Source organism: Mastigoproctus giganteus, chromosome 8, assembly GCF_048544385.1.
Source record: "Mastigoproctus giganteus isolate SK-2022 chromosome 8, ASM4854438v1, whole genome shotgun sequence".
In the NCBI taxonomy this organism is placed as follows: Eukaryota; Metazoa; Arthropoda; class Arachnida; order Uropygi; family Thelyphonidae; genus Mastigoproctus; species Mastigoproctus giganteus.
In genome coordinates, this window is record NC_143582.1 from 169464206 (window position 1) to 169486446 (window position 22241).

At 36.0% G+C, this 22241-nt stretch overlaps 1 protein-coding gene across 1 annotated transcript in view; it reads left to right on the forward strand.

The window, feature by feature from the left end:
• The window catches only part of Nup98-96 (nuclear pore complex protein Nup98-96), a 770989-nt gene that overhangs the window by 559186 nt on the left and 189562 nt on the right, over window positions 1–22241 (forward strand). The window contains exon 27 of the mRNA XM_090379042.1: window positions 8084–8185. Coding sequence (XP_090235168.1) covers window positions 8084–8185 — 102 coding nt within the window. The remainder of the gene's footprint in view (window positions 1–8083; window positions 8186–22241) is intronic.

Below are 22241 nucleotides of genomic sequence, written 5' to 3' on the forward strand. Positions count from 1 at the left end.
TTAGATCTGTTTTCTGAGCCGAAAGCCTAATTTCATCCATAACTGCTCTGGATCTGTGACCATATATTTGCATTATGTTAAGTCTACAACAATCTGAAACAGAAGATCTAAAACCAGAATTTAAGTCAATATTCTTAAAACTTTTCACAGATCCACTATTAGCGAAATCAGAGGAATTTATATTCATGCTATGTACAGATAAATACGAGATGTTACAGTGCTCGAAATTCTCCTTAGAAAGAAAATTTACATTATGTACAATTAAATGAGATCCACTACTCATCTGTGGTCCTTAATCTTGCAGTTTCTAAAGCTCTCAAATATTCAGGGCAGCTACCGGTGCCAATCCCACTTCCTTCTTTTACAATTTATGCAACTAGCTTCTTCTTCCTTATGAGGGCACTCTGCAAACACATGGCCACTGCAAGCACAGTGAACACATGATGGAGACTCACGATGAGTACAGTGCAGGAAGTCTGAGGCTTATGCTACACCAGCCAAAAAAAAAAAAAAAAAATTCACGAGTTACCATGAGAGAGCAAAGTAGAACGGAATCACCAAGGAAGAGAAGAATGATGATATCCAGCTCAGGATCCTGGGTGTGCCAAGCTCATACTCACCAAATGTATGAGCTTGACGCACCCAGGGGTGATACTCACCAAATACTCACCAAATGTGAGCATCACCCCCGGGGTTCATACAGAAATTCAATGTTACATAAGTTTTTGCTGGCCAGTGCAAACTTAAAAAAATCGTGGAAACGTATTTTGCATCCCGTAGGAATAAATAGAGGTATCATGAAAATATTGTAATGTGAACCCAAAAACACTTTTTTTTTTTTTTTCTTTTTTGTAATTCGTTACAAGTCCTTGGAAGTTGAAAATTTCACTATATTACTAAGATATTTATCTCTCTAAAAGGTCATATTTATAATGGAAATTGCACTTTTCGGCTTTTCTGTTAGTGGATCTAATTATAAAAGGGTAGTAAACTCAATCTTATTGCATTTGCAATAATACCGATAACTGGAATTGTGTGGGTTTTTACGCTACTATTATGGTGAAATGTGTTCCCCTTCACTGAAATCTTCAATCACATAAAAAACAAATTTTCTCTTCATTCCTATTTATGTATTTCAATGATGAAGGGAAAGCAACCAACGAAAAGTGCAAGTGGTGGTAGTGCCAGAAAACGAAACAAAATTGATTTAGAAATGCAGATGAAAATGATTAAGTAAGAAGCAGAACAAAGTTTGTCATCTGTTGCACTGGAATTAGATCTCTCGCTGCATCAACAGCGAAAGCTATTTTAAAGGACAATGTGCATGTAAAAGAACATGTCAAAGGATCAACGCACTTAAGATCAACAGTGATCACAACATAGCATTCAGGTGCTATATTGAAGGTGGAACAGCTGTTAATAATATGGATGGAAAATCAGATTCAGAAGCGAGTGCCCCTGAGTCTAATGACCATGCAAGCAAAAGTAACAAGTATTTATAAATATATTATTACGGTTAAGTATGGCGAACCCCAACCCAAGTTGGTGGGTTGGGGTTCGCCGAACAACGGTGAAGTCGCCAGTGCTGATTCTGCAGCTGCTAAGAAATTTTGTGATGTGTTGGAAAAAATTATTGATGGTGGCTATTCAACACAGCAAATTTTTAACATTGACGAGACTGCTCTGTATTGGAAAAAATGCCAGGTTTCGCATCATCAAAAGACAGGGCCACGCTCTTGCTTGGGGCTAATGTAGCAGGAGATTACAGATTAAAACCACTGCTTGTGTACCATTCTGGAAATCCGCGTACATTTAAGGGCATCAACAAAGCCACCCTACCTGCATTTCTGATCGAACGAGAGAGCATGGATAACAATATCTCTCTGAGGATTGGTTTAAATGCTTCTTCATTCCCCAGGTTGAAAAATATTGTAAAGACAACGTTCCTTTCAAGATTTTGCTTCTATTAGATAATGCTCCTGGACATCCTACGCATCTAGATGATTTCAATTGGAACATGAGAGTCATATTTCTACTGCCAAACACGACTTCACTCATCCAACCTATGGATCAAGGTGTTATTTCGAATTTAAAAGCATACTATTTACGTACATTTGCTCAGGCATTGTCTGCAGTAGATGATGAGAAAAATTTTACATTAACAGACATGGAAATCTTACAATATTTATCACGCCATCTTAAACATTAATAAGGCCTGGGCAGAAATTACTAAAAGTTGTTTAAATGCGCATGGAAGAAAATATGCCCACAGTATGTAAAAGGCTTCGAAGGATTTGAAAAGATGAATGATATAAAGAGGTTACAGATAAGATTATAAAGGTTGCAGAGCTACTTCAGTTGGAGGTTGATGCCAAAGGTGTGGAGGAGTTAGTAGAGGAAGACGAGAAGGAATTATCTAACGAAGAACTTATTGACTTGCAAGCAGCGAAGTGAAAGAAGAAAATGCTGACTTTTTTTTCCAGCCTTTTTTTGTAACTTTATTCGTTTCTCCTAATAAGAAATTCATTATATCTTTCTGCATTTTAGATATTTCTCTGTACATGAACAATGCATCCTGAACATCCCCCACTACCTCTGTCATGGTACCAACCTTGCTAGTAAAAACATTTCCATCTCCACACAAAAATTCTACTTGTTGCTCTACTACCAATTCTTTATAGGTGTTTTCTATGCCAAAATACTACCGAGAGACTGAACCTGCTCATATTTATGTCCCTTTGAATACACAAATCCCCCTAGTTTACTAAATTCCATCATAGATTGGGGTATCTTAGGAGGAAGTAGGGGGAATGTCTTCCCCCCCTCAAATCTTGCTGAAGATTTATGATCCCTTGTTTTTTATCCTTCCATTATATCAAACTAAGCAGTCCTTGTACCCCACTGTTAATTCCAGTAATATTATTCTTATTAGTAACTTCAACAAATATAACTTATAAATTGCAATTTCAAATACCAATAACTGTCACCTCAAAAACAGCTAACACGCTAGTATGAACCAATTAATTCTTCAGTATGAATTGGTTAGAATTACCAGTTTAGCGTCGCACCAACCAATCGTAAATTCACAGTCCACGGATTTATCTTCAACCCTTATATTTCCCTTAAAATTCTGAGAAAACCCTACTAGTCTTAGATAAATCAATTCATCAATATAAAGTATTTTCCAACCTTTTAAAGGTTACAACACTATAATGGCCGCCATATTCGTGCCATAATGCAGCACTATGTTCTACATTAGAACATAGTGCTAATGCTATGTTCTAAATAAATCTTCCTATGAAATATATTCTAAACTAATATTTCTTCTTGAAAACTTTCCCTGACAAATCCTAGGATATTCAGTATCCTGCACCTAAAAATACCATGCACACAAAACCACAAAAATCAGTAACCCATAACTAAATTCAAGAGCACTGTAACACACACTATGCTGGCCGCCATCGTGTCCCACAAAGAACGTGCATCCAACCATCTGGAGTCCATTTCCATTTTTTTTCCATTTATTTGTACATACAATTATTACATAAATATATATACAATACTTACAAAAATATATATAAATACAATTTTATATACATTAACATTTCATGTATAAGACATTATATTATATTTGACCTCCTGGTGCACTGCATACATGTATCCCAGAGTCAAGGGTGGCTCCTAGGCAAAAGCTCATCTCCACCTAGTTCATCTGTTTTGGCATAGAAACTCAACAAATCTAGCCTAAAAACATGTGCGAGATATTTTACCATCACCAATACTGCCCGGTGCCCTTTACCATCACCAATACTGCCCGGTGCCCTTCTCTAGGTTCTGGTTTACATTATGTATTTGTGCCGAATGCACGTCCTGCACCCACCGGATGTAGTGCAATACCAGTGAGTGTCTACAAATGAATTACTAGTGGATAACTTCCACAAATTATCCTCACTAACACACTAATTATTATATTAAGCAGATATATACAATACTTTTTTTTAAATATGCTCAGTCTCTGAATTCCTGAGAACCAAGAAAACAATATACAATGGACAATTAACAACACTGTCTACTCTGTCCGCTGGAACTTTCAAACCCGTTGACAAACACAATGAGATAGCTACTAAATGATTCTCATAAACCTTGTGTTTCACAGAAACCAATCTTTACATTTATTTTTATTTATAATTTATAAGATATTTACATTGGAGAACAATGTAAATATCTTAGTTCAGCAAACTCAAGTGACTAGAGACCTTGGAGTGAATGAATCTACAGTGCGTGGATGCACTGTAGAAAGAAGAGGAGAGACTTCGTGGTGCAGCCAAGTCTATGGAAAAAAGTGATAGACTGCAACGTAAAAGCCTGCAGCAACCTCAAGATGAACAATTGGATAAAGCTGTGTTTCAGTGGTTTGTTCAAGAATGATCTGAAGGCACACCTCTATTTGGACTCCATTTGCAAACCCAAGCTAAAAAATTCTACAACGAGTTTCATGGAAATGAGTCCACAGCATTCACTGTGAGTAATGGTTGGCTAACACGTTTCAAAAAGTGGTATGGAATAACCAAAATGGCTATATCAGGTGAGATACATTCAGTTGATGATGAAACTGCATGCTCTTACCCTACTCAGCTTCAGAAAATAATTAAAGATGATGGCTGATGATGGATGACCACAGAACAGGTATATAACTGGGACGAGACCGGAATCTGTTATAAAATGTTACCTGATTCCACTCTGGCTTGTAAGAACGACGCTCAGAGAACACAAGGCATCAAGCAAATGGAAGATGAAGTGACTATACTTTTCTGTGTAAACCAAACAGGAAATCACAAACTGAAGCCACTTTGCATAGGAAAGTTTAAATCACCACGGCGCTTCATCATGTGAACACTATAACCTGGATTTGGCACATTATAGCCTTAGTTGCTAATGCGCCAATAAAATACAAATCAAATCATATGAACATAGCCTGTGACTTTAGCAAAAATTTATGGATGACTTCCAGTATTTTTAAAAATTGGTTTCGTAAACAATTTGTACCTGATGTACGTAAACACATACGACAACAAGAGCTGGATACCAAAGCTCTCTTGCTGCTGGATAACTGCCCTATCCATCCTCCTGCTGATAACCTAATAAGCAGAGATGGTAAAATCCAAGTGAGCTACTTACCGAAAAACACATCAAAAATATCTCTGAATCAAGAGATTATATCAATGTTTAAAATGAACTTCCGCAAGGCTCTGATACAGTAAATAATCACTAGTTATCTCATTTTTAAAGAAGCTAAACTTAAAGGAAGTTTTTTGTATTGTATTGTGGTGAAGCGTGGAAACCATGGCAAAAAGGTGTGTTTCAAAATGTTGGGGAAACATATTTCATGCAAGTCTGATCCCAGATAATTCCCAAGTAGTCAGTGATAGTGATGAAGGGAATGACTTTGAGGGCTTTATAGAGGAAGATGTCTCTGCCTGTTGACCAGGTCTCGGAAAGGTACACTAATGAAGGCAGACAGAAGATAACATGGCCAGTGTTGAGCGAGCACTAGCACACTTCGTCAATAGAGAAAGCAGGGGGCACAATAGAATGTTGAATAGATGGGGGACAACAATTGTCCTATATATGAGCACATGATCAACTCAGAAATAATCAAAAATGTGACTGGCAAAAGTCATGATACAAATGCAACTGATGATGAAGAAGAAGAGCCAGAGCCACCACCACTACCTAAGATTGCTGAGGCACTCGCTGATTTGCAAACTGGACTTAAATTTCTTGAAACCAAAAAGGTAGATTCTCTTTCAATTTTACAGTTAAAATGCCTTATTGAAATTGTTAAAAAGCAACAAAGAGATGTAAAAAAAAAAGCAATCCTTGATTGCTTTTTTTTAAAAAAATTAAATACTTGAAAGTAATGACTAAAATGTGCAAAAGTTTGTTCGCTAATGGCTGTTTAGTACTTGAAAGAACACTAGAGTGCATTATGTTTTTCTTTTTCTCTCGAAACCAGTTGTTAATTTCAAAACACAAATGTAACAGTCAATACAACCATTTGAAAAAGTAGTTATTGTGAGTATTGATTTATTTTTGTGACAAAAGATGCGTTTATATACATTTAAGGTTTTATTGATTGATTGATTTTTGAATATTGATTTTTGTAAATACTTTATTGTACAGTGCATCAATAAAAGATTGAAAATTTCAATTGCATATTATTTCCATTATCTATCTTTGCATGATTTTTCTTAGACGTAGCAGTGCAATTATTGCGCTAAAAAAGAGATAAGCAAAAATTGATAGTATGTATGAAGTTTGAATGCCAAAAAATTACTAGAATTTTGTAATGTGATCCCACTTATATCGCAATATGATTCTTTTGACCCAAGCATAGTGTTATAACGGGTTTCACTGTTTCTAGTTTTTTTTTGTTCGAATAACTTTCTTTATACAGAGTTTTTGCTTCACTCATTTCCTTATTTCTTTCAATATTTATCATGAAATGCATAAAACTTAATTAACTTTACACCAGACTTTCTGCATGACAGGTGTTCAAGTTTATATGTAACATCTCTTACTCCTAAATTTATATTATTGCAAAACAAAATATGAATTGCATAGTGATGACGAAATTACAAGAAACATGCGATTTACCTTTAGATCTTGATAGAGGACACCGCCCAAATTTAAAATCAACTATTGATGAAATCATTGTTGCAGTGGCGCCTCCGTAGCCAGGTGGGCAGGAGCAGCAGTGCGTAGCACACGCTTCTTGATTAGATCGGGGTTCGAGCTCATGACCATCAAATACAGAGGATGCGAAAAGGTCAGGGAATTTCCACCGCATATCCCCAGAGCAATATGGCCTTAGTTGCTAATGCTCCTAAAAACCAAACAACAACAACATTGTTGCTGTGGTTGATAGTACCACCCAAATTGCACATTTGTCTGCTATTTTTAGAGTGAAATGTGTTGCTTCACTTGGTATTCCATGGCATTGGTTACAAAGTGCTTTGATTCATGCCTTCCACTTCTCACCACAGCAGTTTCTTTAAAAGGACTACATGCTGCATCGCTTGCATTGTGATGCAGCATGATGCCACATAATCCCTAACACTGCACACTGTCTTTAATCCACGGTTTCTTACTGGGATGCAGGTGAATGACACATGTCGAACCTCCTCCTTTAATGCTATGATTCCTTCACTTCTGGTAGAGAGAAAGAAGGTGTTTAGAGGGATGGAGCTCCAGCACACATTGCTTGGCTAATATGACAATTGCCAATCCCCCCCCCCCCCCAATGTGTGAATCTTAATCTTTGTGATTCTGGATTTCCCCAGACATGGTTCACCAAGACAGTAGTTGCAATATGAGTGACTTATATATGGAGCGGTTTCTTTGTTGCGGTGTTGATTCCTATAGTGCAACTTGATCATAGTGCTATGTTGCTGCATGCAGTGTAAAATGTACACTTACAACACTGTATAGCGCCTCCGTAGCCAGGTGGGAAGGAGCAGCAGTGCATAGCACACGCTTCTTGATTAGACCGGGGTTCGAGCCCGTCACCACCAAATACAGAGGATGCGGAAAGGTCATGGAATGACTACCGCATATTCCCGGAGCAATATGGCCCTAGTTGCTTATGCTCTTAAAAAACCAAATAATAATAACAACACTGTATGTGTGTGTGTCTTTTAATTTCTGTATGGTTTAGATGCTGTCTATTCCAGCCTGGGCAATTTATTTATAACCATTATATGAATTTAAAAATTTTAGTGAACAGAAATGACTGTTCACTTTGAAATGTTTTCTACATGTATATTTTATTTATGTGGGCAATATCAGTAATATGAATGCAGCTAACTTGATGTGTGATGATCTTTTTAATGGAGTAGTAAATATTTGTAGATGAATTTTGTAGATCAAATCATTTTCAGATAATAAGCATTCTGCAACAGAAAACATTTTAAACTTGATATAATTGTATAAAATTGCTTTGAATGTGAATATTTTGTCACTTAATCATTTTATTTATTTAATTTTTCTTTTCTTATGGGGAAAAACAAAACCAAAATTGTAGACCCAGGTCACCCAGATGCCTTCTTATTAAATCAAGTAAATGATGTATGGGAACTGTGTATTGCTTTGTGGGGAGACATTCCAGGTTATGATAAAGAATTAGGTTAGTAAGTATTATATATTCTTGGAAACTGCATAACTGTAAAGAAATTTTTAAATTAAATAGCTGTAATAGTTTAATTATGTTTAATATTTTACCATTTACTCTTTTTTTTCTTTATTATCTACTGTTTTATCAGAAGTACTGAGATACTAATGAAACATGCTTTATAAAATTTATTGGTTATAAAGAAAGGGGGCCAGTGTATAACTGAAGTATAACTTCAGTTATACGCACACACACGTATAACTGAAGTTGCAGAGGTTAGACATATCATTTACAGTCAGCATACCATTCTGAAACAAGTTCAATTTTTTAATTTGGATAGATAGTGTGAGTACCATTTGGCACTCACACTGTCACATATGGCAATATTGACACAGTTCATTGCAACATTCCAAAAGCATCTTACATCTGGAACATTGTGTGCAAAAGGAAGATAGCCAAGCTAAAGCATGGTACCAACCTCAAAGATGAATTTTTTGAAAAACTATCTAAACAGTTGCCAATAATGTCTAGAAAAAACATTTCTACTGTTACTGTGTTCCCCAAGAAGCCAGGGAATGTACAGAAACAGTTTTCAGTATATAATTTGTGTCACTTGGGACTCCATATATTGAGCTGCCATCTGAAAATCTATTATCACAAAAGTTAATGTACAACAGTAAGTGAAGTAAAATCATGCTCTGAGAAACTGGTTTTTGAGGCCCCTGCCCCAGATGTGGAAACAATATTCCATGGTGGGGTGGACTTGCAATTTGTACAGAGTGAACAGCTGCTTGGTAGAAAAAGTAATGCCAAGAACAAAAGAGAAAACTCAGTTTTTTAGATGTATTAGCAATATTTGTAATGTGTTTATGTCAAGAGAGTTTAGAAGTCAGGGTAATCTCCAAAAGAGATATATGATCTTGCCTAGAAATCAGAGTGGCATCGAAGAAAAGCACAGGAGCAGAAGAATCTTTTTTTCAAGATATAAGACAGTACTAAGTTTTGGAAGGATTGAAATCAATTAAGTTGTCTTTGCTCTGCTAGAGAATTACCTGGAGATCAGCATTTTAAAATTGGTAGTGAATATTCAGAAGTTGAAGCTGTTTCAGCAGGGCAAGGTTTCTCAAACTGGAAAGTGGAATTCAATGTGCTATTATCAGAAAAACTATGGATAGGATTTCTGGTCAATGGAAGTCTTCTAACTTCTCTACCATCAGATGCAACAATCGGTTAGAGAAAAAGCTGGATCCACAATTGCAAAAAACAGTTGGCAAACCATAAGATGGAAGCTTGTTTAGAAGACCTTTATGTCAAACACAATCGAAAGCCTTTGAGATGTCTAGAGCAACTGCTAGTGTTTCACCGAACTTTTCCATTGAATTTGCCCATTGATGGGTAACATAAGCCAGAATATCACCAGTGGATCCATGGAAGCTTTCTAGATAGTTGAAGAGTTGGTGGTAAAATGATATCTCCATTAGTTTAGAAAGAGTGAAGTAATTGCAATTGGACAATAATTGGATGGGAAGGATTTGTCATCCTTTTTAGGAACTGGCTGGAAATGAACAAATTTCCAAGTAGGAAAAAAAAAAAAAAAAACACTTTTGGAATAAGAAAATGAAAAAAAGCAACACAGAACAGGAGTAAGTCCAGAAGCACAGATTTTGAGAACAAGTGGAGAAATACCATCGGGACCTGGAGCTTTCTTAGCATCAAGATTGGTCAAAATCCTTTTGATGTCCTTTTGATAGAAGGCCACAGGAAGCATTGAATGGAGCTTACTGGGAATGGTGGGAGGCAGTTTACCAAGATCATTAATACACGAGTTGCAAGAAAAATAGGATGCTAGCAGGTCAGCTTTATCCTTGACTGAATGGCAATAAAACCATCTGGTTTTGACAGAGATGGGCAAAAGTTGTGGCCAGTAGCTTTGGAAAGAGACCAGAATGCTCAGCTGCCATTTACCAGAAAGTGCATTCACAACATGGATTTGTTAAGAGACAGTCTTGTCTGGCCAATCTGATTAGATAATCTGATGCAATAACATGTGAACTGAATTCAAAAAATAATTTTGATAACACATACTTCGGTTTCAGCAAGATTTTTCATACTTTACATATAAAACTCGATTATGCAAACTGAAGAAATGTGGCATTAATGGCAAATTACTGCTATGGATAAAGGAATGGTTGAGTGGGAGAAGACAGAGTGGTTATGAATCAGCACTGCTTTTTGTGGACTAATGTTATTAGTGGAGTCGCCCGGGGTTCAGTTCCTGACAGCACCTCCGTAGCCAGGTGGGCAGGAGCAGCAGTGCTTAGCACACGCTTCTTGATTAGACCGTGGTTTTGAGCACATGGCCACCAAATACGGAGGATGCGGAAAGGTCAGGGAATGCCCACCGCATATCCCCGGAGCAATATGGCCTTGGTTGCTAATGCTCCTAAAAACCAAATAACAAACAACAAGCAGTTCCTGGCCCATTGTTGTTTTCTACCTTTATTAATGATATGACGAAAGTATATCAGCCTTAATATCTAAGTTTGCAGATGATACAAAAGTTGGTAGGGTGGTTAATGACAGTAATCAAGGTAAGCTGCTGCAACAAGATCTTGAAAAATTTAGCAGATCAGCTGAGAAATGGCAATTGTTTAACATTGACAAATGCAAGTTACTGTATATGGATTGCAGTAATCCCAGATTAATGTACCAACTGTGTACTACACTCAAGCTACTAGAAAATGAAAAAAAATCTGTTAATAATCGTGCAGTAAAATAGCAAAATTCCTGCATATCTTTGACAAAACCCCATAAGCTGTCCCGGCGGCATGCAGGGACAGCTTATAATTTTGCTATCAGGGATAAGGAGATGGTTATCCCTTTGTTCAAGGAAAAGGTTAAGCCACATCTTGAGTACTGCATAGATGTCTGGAGGCCCCAGTTCATGATGATTTGAATCTGCTGAAATGGGTGCAGAGCGGGGCAGTGAGATTGGTGAAGGCAACAAAAGGGTTTTCTTACCAAGTAAGACTTCAGTTCTGCAAATTACAGTGTCTGGAGACTAGACATCTGTAAAGTGATCTGATTGAGGTGTTTTAAGACTTCGAATGGATTGAGCAAGCATGATGCTGATATCATTCTCTCTCTTGCTCAGACTGCCCACATGAGGGGGTATAAATTCAAATTGAGGAAGGTTGGCTGTAGGATAAATGTGCAAAAGTTTGCCAATTAATGAAATATGTGCTACCTTAGCATTTATGAGGACATTTATGAAGTAAGTTGTGATAGAAGGTTGAAAGAAACACAATGTAGTACACTTTTTCAAAATAGCCACCAGACAATATGACACAATTTTGCAATCTCTCAATACAGTTCCGCAGGCCAATTTTGTAGAAGCCATCTGACTGCCCTTCAAGCCACAAGCAGCAGAAATCACCTCATCATTAGCAGCAAAGTGTTTTCCCCAAAGAAAGGACTTCACGCAGGAAAGCAAAGAAATCCGAGGGTGCAGGGTTGGTAGAATTAGCTGGCGCAGCATGCGAAAAATGTGCAGAGGCATTATCTTAGAGAAGATGTATAACTTTTGACTATCCCCATCTTTTTTATTTTATCATAGCACATAGCTTTATGAGGACGTTGGAATGATACTTAGCCATCACAGTACAGCCCTTTTGAAGGTAATCTGTTAGTATTACAAAAAACTGACAGCATCAACTTATCAGAACTTGATTGCACGTTTGCCTTTTTTTCGGTGGGGAGGGGGTGATTCTGCATTCTTCCATTGTTTTGACATTTGTTTAGTTTTGGGATCGTAGTGATGGTTCTGAATTTCATTCCATGGTGAATAGCTGTGAAAAAAGCTCCTTGCTTTTCCTCGCACATCAACAACACACCATGTGCACATTATGCCCTTTCCTTCTGATAAGGGGTCAGAAGTCTGGGAACCCATCTAACAGACACTTTACTCATATGCAACTGTTGATGAATAATGTTCTTCACATACCCTATACTAATTTGGAGTTCTGCATGTAGTTCTCTGGCACTAATATGGCAATCTTCCAAGATTAATCCCTCAATTTTGTAACACTCTCTTCTGATACACCACTTGCTAGAAATTCTGGGATTTCTTCATCATGCACTGAAGTTCTTCCACATTTGAATTGTTTATATCATTCTGCAACACACTGTAACCTTGGTTTCCTCCTAAACAGCGACCATTTCTTCGGATTTTTTTTGGTGTTTTCTCTTGCAGGAAGAGGAACCAAATCACCAATCTGTATTTCACTTTATCTGTTGCGACACTTCACTTTATTCAGCACTGCCAAAAAAAAAAGCCAAATCAAAACCAAAATTTGTGTGATTGCACAAAAAAAAATTTCATCTTTCTATCACAATCACTTCTGAGTGAATACAAATCTTTTTTAAGCCACTCTTACACATGAAGCAAAAAAGAAGTCACTCTTTGAGAGACTGAGAATTGAATACACCTGCCCACTTTTACATTCTCACAGCCTCAAACCTATCACAGCACTCAACCCATCACATCTTACTTGCTGTTAAGCACATGCTCATCAATGATCCTTTCCTGTTATGGAAAGGATCAACCCAGCAATCATCAGATCCCTAGAACCTCTAACTGAATGAAGTATTAACTAGAATTTGATTTCCTCAAACTGGTACAATATTATTATAAATTGTAAGCACAGTATTGCCAGATGTTCTTGTACCATGAAACCCTAAACACTACAACTGTAATGCATCTGTTCTGAAGCAAATAAAGTATTACCCATAATGTGTGATTAATGTTTATATTCTCCATGCAAACTATGAGCAGAGTCAGTCATCTGATGGCAATAACTCAGTTCAATAAAAATTAACTGGGCTTGTTTGGAAGGGTGGGTGAACAGCAAGTGATGGGCATAATCAAAAGTCATAATTGATTATGACATTTTCATAATCAGTTATATGCAAATTTGGTGATTATGAAATTGACAAGGGAAAAAAAAGGGGCAGGGTAGTGGAGGGATTTGTTCCTATGTTATTAAACCTAAAGATAAACTGCTGTTACCACTCAGCTGAATAGTTGCATTCGATGATTATATACATCCCCCACCTAAAAGTTTGGAATCACAGCATATGACAACAGATTTTGTTAATTTTTTTTAAATTAGCTATGAAAATGTAAGGTTTAATTCAGGTTCATAAAAAAAAAAAAAATTGTACCAGGTACATGTGAGTTGCTGCTGCTCTGCTCTGAGACTGATAGTGTCACTGATAATGTCACAGTGGCAGCCATTAAAAATGTCTTTACTGCAGGAACTCATTATGAAACTGATACAGTAAAATAAATAAAAAATGTATTGCTGCATTATTTTTATTGAAAAAATAATTTCAGTACAATGAAATAATTCGTATAAAATATATTATAATAACACTAAAATTATTGGTCTATGGTAACTGAAATAAGATATATAATTTTGACACTCAAATGATTTTAATTCCCGAGTGAATATTCCATCGATTGTGTTCCATTACGTGTAGTATTTACTAAAGTATTTGACTTAATATCTAAATTGAAGACATCTTTCAAAGATTTACAAAACTTCGTTCCAGCCTCAGAATTTAATTCTAAATTGAAATCACCAGTGAGAACTGTAGGTATATGATCCAGTGGCTCTTCCAATAATTTTGCACCTACAATGGAATACGGCATCAAATTCTTGTTTATGAATTTTTGAATTATATCTAACAACATCCCTGTAGTGATGTATATGGCAACGATGAAAATAGATTCACTATTGAATTTGCACAAAGATCCACAAATGTCTCCAATTTCATCTGATACTGCTGTCGCGTTGCACAATATATAGCAAATGTTTGGGAGTTACTCCACGATAATCAGATCTACAATGCCATCATAAAGGGAGTAATTTTCAATCCATTTTTTAAATTTTCATGCATGTCCTAATTATATAGCTGGAAAAGGAAGTTCTTCTGCATGTATATCAAATATGAAACTTGTTGATGATTTCTGACCCAGTGCTATACATAAATATTTATATTCAGACCATAATAATGTTTGTTGTTGAATTAACAATAGTCCATCATCATTGTTGAAAGGTTCCACAATTTCATCTGAATGTCCCTGTTCACTATCATCATTTGTCCCCAAGAAATCGTCACTCACTTTTATGCCATAGAATTTATACAAAGGTGAATTTATGAACTATCATAACCGTATTTTCTTCTGCACACATCCTTGTAGATATGATGATTTATGTACGAGTCGTCATTTATATGTACATTAATGGCATAATCGTCATCTAATTCTCTAGGTAATTGATGAACCATCATATTTACATTAACTGGTACATTTATCCCATATTGTCCATGTTCATAACGTAAACGGCAAATTTGCATAAAGGGTGGTAGTAGTAGTAGTGGCGTGTGATGCAAGAAAGCAAGTGTATTAGCTTATGCAGCATCAGCCAAAGAAAAAATCACACCATTCCCTCCAAATGCCTGTCCAGTTCCTCCTTAAATTTATTCAACCTATCAACTTCAACAACGACAGATGGAAGTTTGTTCCAGCAATTAACCACCTGTTGGCTAAAGGCAAATTTGCGCACATCTATTTTACATCTGTCCTTTCTTAATTTGAATTTATGCCCCCTTAGGTTCGTAATCTGAACAAGTGGAAGGATCCCATCAGAATTCAGCGTGCTCAGCCCATTCAAGGCCTTATATACCTCAATCAGATCACCGCGCAGGTGCCTAGTCTCCAACCACTGCAATTTTCAGAACTTAAGCCTCTCTTGGTAAGAGGATCAATTCATTCCCCTCACCAATCTTGTTGCCCTTCTCTGTACACACTCAAGCAAATCTACATCCTTCCTAAAATGAGGCCTCCACACCTGTACGCAGTACTCAAGGCGTTGCCTGACCATTGCCTTATACAGAGGGACAATCACCTCCTTTTTCCTGCTAGCAAAATTCCTATATATCATTGACAAAACCCTGACCTGCCCTGGCAGCCTGTCTGCATTGCTCAGAAAACTTCATAGCGACTACACAATTACTCCCAGATCTTTTTCATTTTCTACCACCTTAAGTGTAGTACCACACAGTTGGTATGTTTCTCTGGGGTTACTTCTACCCATATGCAGTACTTTGCATTTGTCAAGGTTAAACTTCAGTTGCCACTTCTTAGCCCATCTGCCCAAATTATCTAGATCCTGTTGCAGTAGCACACTGCCATTGCTGTCATTAACAACCCTGCCAACCTTTGTATCATCTGCAAATTTCGACATTAAACCTGATATACCTTCATCAATATCATTCATAAATATACAAAACAACAGTGGACCCAACACCAAACCCTGTGGGACTCCACTAATAACATTAGTCCACGAAGAGCAGCACCCATTGATTACAACCTTCTGTCTTCTCCCACTTAACCATCCTTTTATCCATTGTAGCAACTTATCCTTAATACCATTCTGCTCCAATTTGTACAATAGTCTTCCATGTGCAACAGTGTCAAAAGCTTTCCCTAAATCCAAATATATGATATCAAAATTATTTTTTGCATCCAGTTCCTTTGTAATCACATCATAATATCCTATCAGATTTGTCAGACAAGACTTTCCCTTAACAAACCCATGCTGTGTCTGAATTATTGCTGCAGTCTTGTCTAGATGATCCTGCAATGCATCTTTAACCAGTGACTCCATTATTTTACCCGGAACAGAAGTTAAACTAACTGGTTTGTAATTACTCATGTCACCCTTCGATCCCCCTTTGTGAATTGGGGGATACATTTGCACATCTCCAGTCCGTGGAAACTTTCCCTGAGTCCAAGGATGCTCTCATAATTATGGCTAAGGGTTTGCTTAGTTGCTTTGCCGCCTCCTTTAATATAACTGGATAGATCCCATCCACCCCCAGGTGCTTTTCTTAGGTATAACTTCAACAATTTCTCCTCCACTTTGCTCTCAGTTATTACAAAATCATTACGTATCCTGCTACAATTTGATAACCTGCCATTTTCAAACCTTAATAATTCCTCATGTGTGAATGTAGATGCAAAATACTCATTCAGTTTGTTTGCTATCTGAGCAGGATCATCAACAGTCGAACCATCGATGTCAAGTGGACCAATCAGATTCATCCCCTTCCTTTTAGAGTTTATATAAGTAAAGAAGTCCTTGCTGTTTGTTTTTCTTAGCATCTTTTGCCAAGGATTTCTCGTAATCTGCCTTCGCCTGCCTAACCTCCTTTGTGACCTGATTACAGACTAGCTTATATCTGCCATAGGCTTCTGAGTCACTTGATAATTTATATGCATCCCATGCATTTTTCTTCTCTGTTACGAGTCTCATTAGTTCATTTGATAACCATTTAGGCCTAAACCTTGAACAATATTTCTTAATAGGTATGAAACTTTTAGTAGCATCCGCGATTAATTCCTCGATTGCTTCCCACTTAGAATTTACCCAGTAAATTCTAAGTGGTAGAGACCAGGGTAATTATGGTAATATCAAATCCTAAGTTACAACATCCAGTGGAGGCAAATGAGTAGGATATGTTGGATATATAAATCCATTTGATGTGGCCATAGTTGGTATCTGTCCCTCTTTTAATGAAGTATGACATGTATTACACTTCGTGAAAGTACTCACTTCTTGTAAATGAAATTCATTTTGAAGGAGAGTAGGCACCTGCGAGGTGGTCTGATTGAGGTGTATAAGGCCTTGAATGGGTCGAACAAGCTGAATGCTGATGGGATTATTCCTCTTGCTCAGATTAAAAACCTAAAGGGGCATAAATTCAAATTGAGGAAAGATAGTTGTAGAATAGATGTGTGGAAATTTGCCTTTAGCCAGCGGGTGGTTGATTGGTGGAACAGACTTCCGTCTTTTGTTGTGGAAGTTGATAGCCTAAATAAATTTAAGGCTGAGCTGGACAGGCATTTGGAATGAATGGAGGGGTTAAATGGGAGGGTTTTTTTTTTTTTTTTTCTTTTTTGGCTGATGCATAAGCTTGCTTTCTTGCATCGTAAGCATCTACTAATGCTAATTCATATGAAGTTGTTGGAAGTGGCTTCAAATCTAATTGAATCCATAAATGATCACAAACATTACAACTAAATCCAAATGGGCTTTTTTACACTTTTTCAAACTCGCTGTCAGCTTGTGTAGACACTATACGGATGTAATCAGGAATCTCATTTTTAGCCATTTCTAATTTTGCTTTTTTCATGTACGATATTCCTTCATTTGTTCTGCTGGAGTTTTAGATTCCTGATAAGTATCAGGCATAGTAGAACTCTGTGGTTGAATTTCATTATGATTCGTAATAGTTTGAATTTCTAACTTCCATTTCTTCCATTCATGATATTCCTTCATTATTTCAGCTTGAGTTTTTTTGGGTGCAGTTTGAGAACTCCCAAGCATAACGAAACACTCTTGTTGAATTTCATTTGGATTCCATTTCTATCCAATTTTCCCTTTCTTTCTTTCAAGCTATTCCTTCGAACGCTAGGCTGTAGATTTTGTCACAGTCACTCACATATTAATTATTATGCTGATATAACGGTATAATGTAATGCATCACTGCTCAATTGTACTTGTTGCGTCACTGCACACAACAAGTACAGCGCATACACATCGGGTTTCGTGACAATTTCTAAGTAACGTAACACTTTTTTCCAAATAACACCAGTAAAAACTTTTTTAACTTCAAAAAACACATGAATACAAGAAACCTGGCAAAAGTACAGAAGCTTGCAGGCCTGTATACTACTATTTTGATTGCTATTTCTACTTCTTCCAGTGCTGCATTTTCCCTTCTTCCCCTTTAGGTAAATAGACTGCTGGCTAATTCTTATCATATCGGAAGCCCTTCAAGAAGCAGGTTAAGATTTTCACATATTTCTTTGAAGTGAATGATTCTTATTCACTTGAAATTATTATGAATAATATATACCTTTCAGAATTGCCTGAAGGAAACATAAAAACAACCTCCACTCACTTTGTTGATACTAGTTTCCAAGCTATATATTAGTTTAATGCTATTACAGTAAACCATTAGACCTATTTGGAAAAAATGTGTCAGATTTTATCTTGTGGTTTCTGTACAAAGAAAAAAAGATTATAACATGAAATGTACATGAAAAAGTAAATTCTTTACTTGTCTTTTGGATCCCAAAAACTCTATGCTGTCTTTTAGCAGAATCCTGTTCTTCATTTGTAATCTGTATTGCGATCATCAGACTTAGGATCTAACTTAACTATCAAGATTTTCAGTAGGGAAGAAACAGGCTTGTTGGGTTCATGTTTTGTAGGTCTCATTTCAAATGAAAGAGCTGTATAAGAGATGTCCTGTGTATTTTTTGTTATAATCTTTTTTTTTTTGTAAAATAATAAGAGAAGTTTACCTCTATAATACGTAGAACACTTCTGTATGATCCTCTCCAGCAATTAAAATGAAAAAATCGAAAATCTTATATTACAGTAAAAAATAATTAAAAATCAATTGAACACAATTAAAAATCAATCTAGTGCAATTAAACATTAAATAAATTAATTAAAAGAAATTTAATGAAAAAAGTACAAAATGATTTTCCTTTTAGAAGCTGACAACGCTTTTCGACCATATGTCGTGATCACAGGAAAAAAAATTACGAATAGGGGTGAGCATGAAACTTAAATAGAGATTAAGCAGTGGATGTCGTGTCCACCCTATTATTGAAGCAACCATTTTGATGAATGACAAACGCTGGCAACTTTCACATATGTCACAACCATAGGCTTCAACATCAAACAGTTAATCATGCAGTTTCGTATACATGACTGGCATTACTCGCCCTCATGTTCCACACTCTTAACTGTCAGTTTGACTGATGAAGGTTACCATAATAACCAAAAGCTTTTGTATGTATTTAATATTTGATATATTTGTGTTTTACAATTAGTATTAAACTTGTCATTATTTATTGTCTTCCGTTTCACTTTGTGTCACACAATAATCCACAATAATAATTAAATGGGGATTATTTGTCTTTGGCATGTGCGTAAAAGCCCAAGAATCAGAGATTAGAAATAGCCGGCGAACATGAACAGAATTCTTGTGTAATTTAATTTGGACAGTTGCTGCAATTAATAGTTTGGTATAATTACGTTGGACACTGAGTATTTTGGCCTCGTTAAATAAAGTATGTTTTTCGTTAATGGCATGAAAGGCTAATTCTGATGCTGCTGAATGAGAAGCACAAACTGAGGCTGCGTGTTGAGTAACACAAAAATTCAGAGGAAAACTCATAGAACCTTGGTACGGTGAGTTGCAATCTCCACAAGAAATGTATACCAGGTCATTTATTTGTGTTGCTAACGAGGAAAAGACTGAGCGATTTTTCAGTATAGTATGTAGTTTCTGTATTTGCCTGGCCACAATTTTAAATTTTTATCTTTGAAGAATCTGTTGAGCCGTTTGTGCCACTGTTCAACATATAGGACAGAAATAAAGTATTTTTTAATATTACGATTATTGGTTGATGTAGTATTTTGTAACCTATCCCTAGCTTGTACCCTAATTTGGTTTATTGTAGCAAGGGGATAACCCCTTTTTAAGAATCTGCTGGTTAATATTTGTATTTCTGAGCCAAAGGCAAATTCCGTTGTTGAATTTTTATAGGCATTTAGAAATCGATTAAAGATAATAGATCTTTTGTAGGAGAACCGATAATAGCTGTTATAATGTAGAAGCATGCCGGTGTTTGTAGGTTTACAATAGATGTTAAATTGGATTTTATTCGAGTCCTGAGTAAACGCGAAATTTAGAAAATTTAACAACTTTGTATCCGTACCCTCCTTTCCAATGTAAATTTGAGTCTAGAGTGAATATTATTAAACGAATGTAAAATGTCTTGGATAGTACTTACTACTATCAATAATAACTAGAACATCGTCTAAATACCTCCTATAGTATGTGATACAGGGTAGAAATAGCGTCAAATGTATAAGCTCAATCGTTGAGAGATATACCTCCAATATTAAGCCACTCAAGCCCAATCCCATCAGCAAACCAAAAATTTGTTTGTACACTTTGTCTCGAAAGGTGATGTAGTTGGCCTCAACTAAGAGTTTAATTAAGTGAAAAATTTCTTTAATCGGAAGCTTTGTATAATTAATCGGTATAGAATTATTATTTAACCCAAATAATATCTAATGAGTACTCAACATTTACATTCATATATAACGAGGTAACATCTAGCGAGAATAAATTATCATTATCACCAAGTCTACAATCCTAAAGGTTATTAAATAATGTATCGTAGTTCTTAATCCCAAATTGTATCACCTGTCTATAGGGTTTTATAGCGCTATATACATGTGTAGCGAAGGATGAAAATGCCGAGTTTCTATATGAAAAAATAGGCCGAATAGGAAATCTGGTCTTGTGTAATTTTACCTGACCAAAAAGTGCAGGAATATTGTATGTTCTGGTCTTCAATTCCTTTAACTGAGCCATAGTAATGTAGTCATTTTTTCGATATGTGGTTAACGTTTTATTGTATTCATTGACCAAATTGGTAAATAGTGCCTGGTCTACTTCAAGATAAGTGGAAGTATCTGAAACAACTGAATCTAACTTATTAATATAATCATATTTATTGAGTATTACAACTGTATTTCCTTTATATGCCCTCTTTATAATAATGTCTTTATTTATATTTAAATCGGTTTACCTTTAAGCCAAGAGTTGTTGTTTAAACACTATTTTTTGGTTTACCTTTAAGCCAAAGGTGGTTTAAAAATAATGATGCTAACACAGTTCAGTAAGAGAGAAATGCATGATTACTTCTGATGTAATTGCACATTTGCATGAATACATGACAAACACTTAGAACATAAACAGATGGAGAAAAACCTTTAAGTTTAAAAAATGAAGCTGTATAATTTGACTTAATGTTAAGCTCGACTTATTTGCTAGAAACTTGAAGTGTACACTTGAGAATTATGTTATTGTGGTCATTTAAATTCAAGTCAGTAAAATTAATTTCCTATTACAAAGACTGGGCAGAATGCATTCGATGTTGTTTGTTTAGTGGGCTCGTTAATGACATTGTAGTAAGGCACAGCATACTCATAAATATATTTTTTGTGCACATACGATTTCTTTATGATTTCCATACATAAAGAAAATAGAAGTATGAAAATATAGGTGTCTAAATTTATTAATTGTAAAGTGCACTGATTTACAGAAGAATATTTCTTGTGAAGAATATAAGCTCTGATGCTTACAAAGAGCCTAATAGACATTCATTCTCTTCTAAAGTTTGCGTTCCGTGATGTTGACAGTTGGTGAAAAGTTCTATTTCAGAATTGGTTTTCACTGATACCAATGTATTTCTTGGTAATGCCTTGTTTTCGCCCACTGGAATCGCTTGCAGTTATAATTTGATTTTAGTTATTGTTACATGAATATCACTGCACAGCTGTTACACTAGACCATAGGAAATTTTAGTGTATGATCTTTTTACTTTACTTTGGCCATTGATGAGAATGTTACATGTAGTGCAGTGCTACTGCTTAATTAATTATTTCATTGGTATTTGTCATCTCTTTAGTGGTGACCACATTTACTCAGTGCACCACTCACAATTTAATTTACCAGATAATAGATACCAATGGTACAAACAGTATTCTTGTTGACACTAAGCAGACGGTAAATGTGATTTAAAATTTTCCAAGTAATAAAATCAGTGGATGTCTCTTTGCAGGTTTAGGATTTCCAAAAATGAAAAACTAGAAGGAAAGAAAAAATTTTTCAGAAGTAAAAACTCCAGAATGCCAGTGAGAAGATATATCTCCTTGGCTGGCCAAAGCTATCACAAACAGAAATAAGAATTTGAGAGAATGTATATTGAATGAAATGAAAGTTACCTAATGGAGAATAAATGAAAATAGTTTGGGAAAAGAATAGAAAAAGAATTCAGCCACCAGTGCTACATCCTTTCAAAGGGTGGAGTATTGGTGGCCAATGCATTGGTGGAGCACTCCGGCAGGCA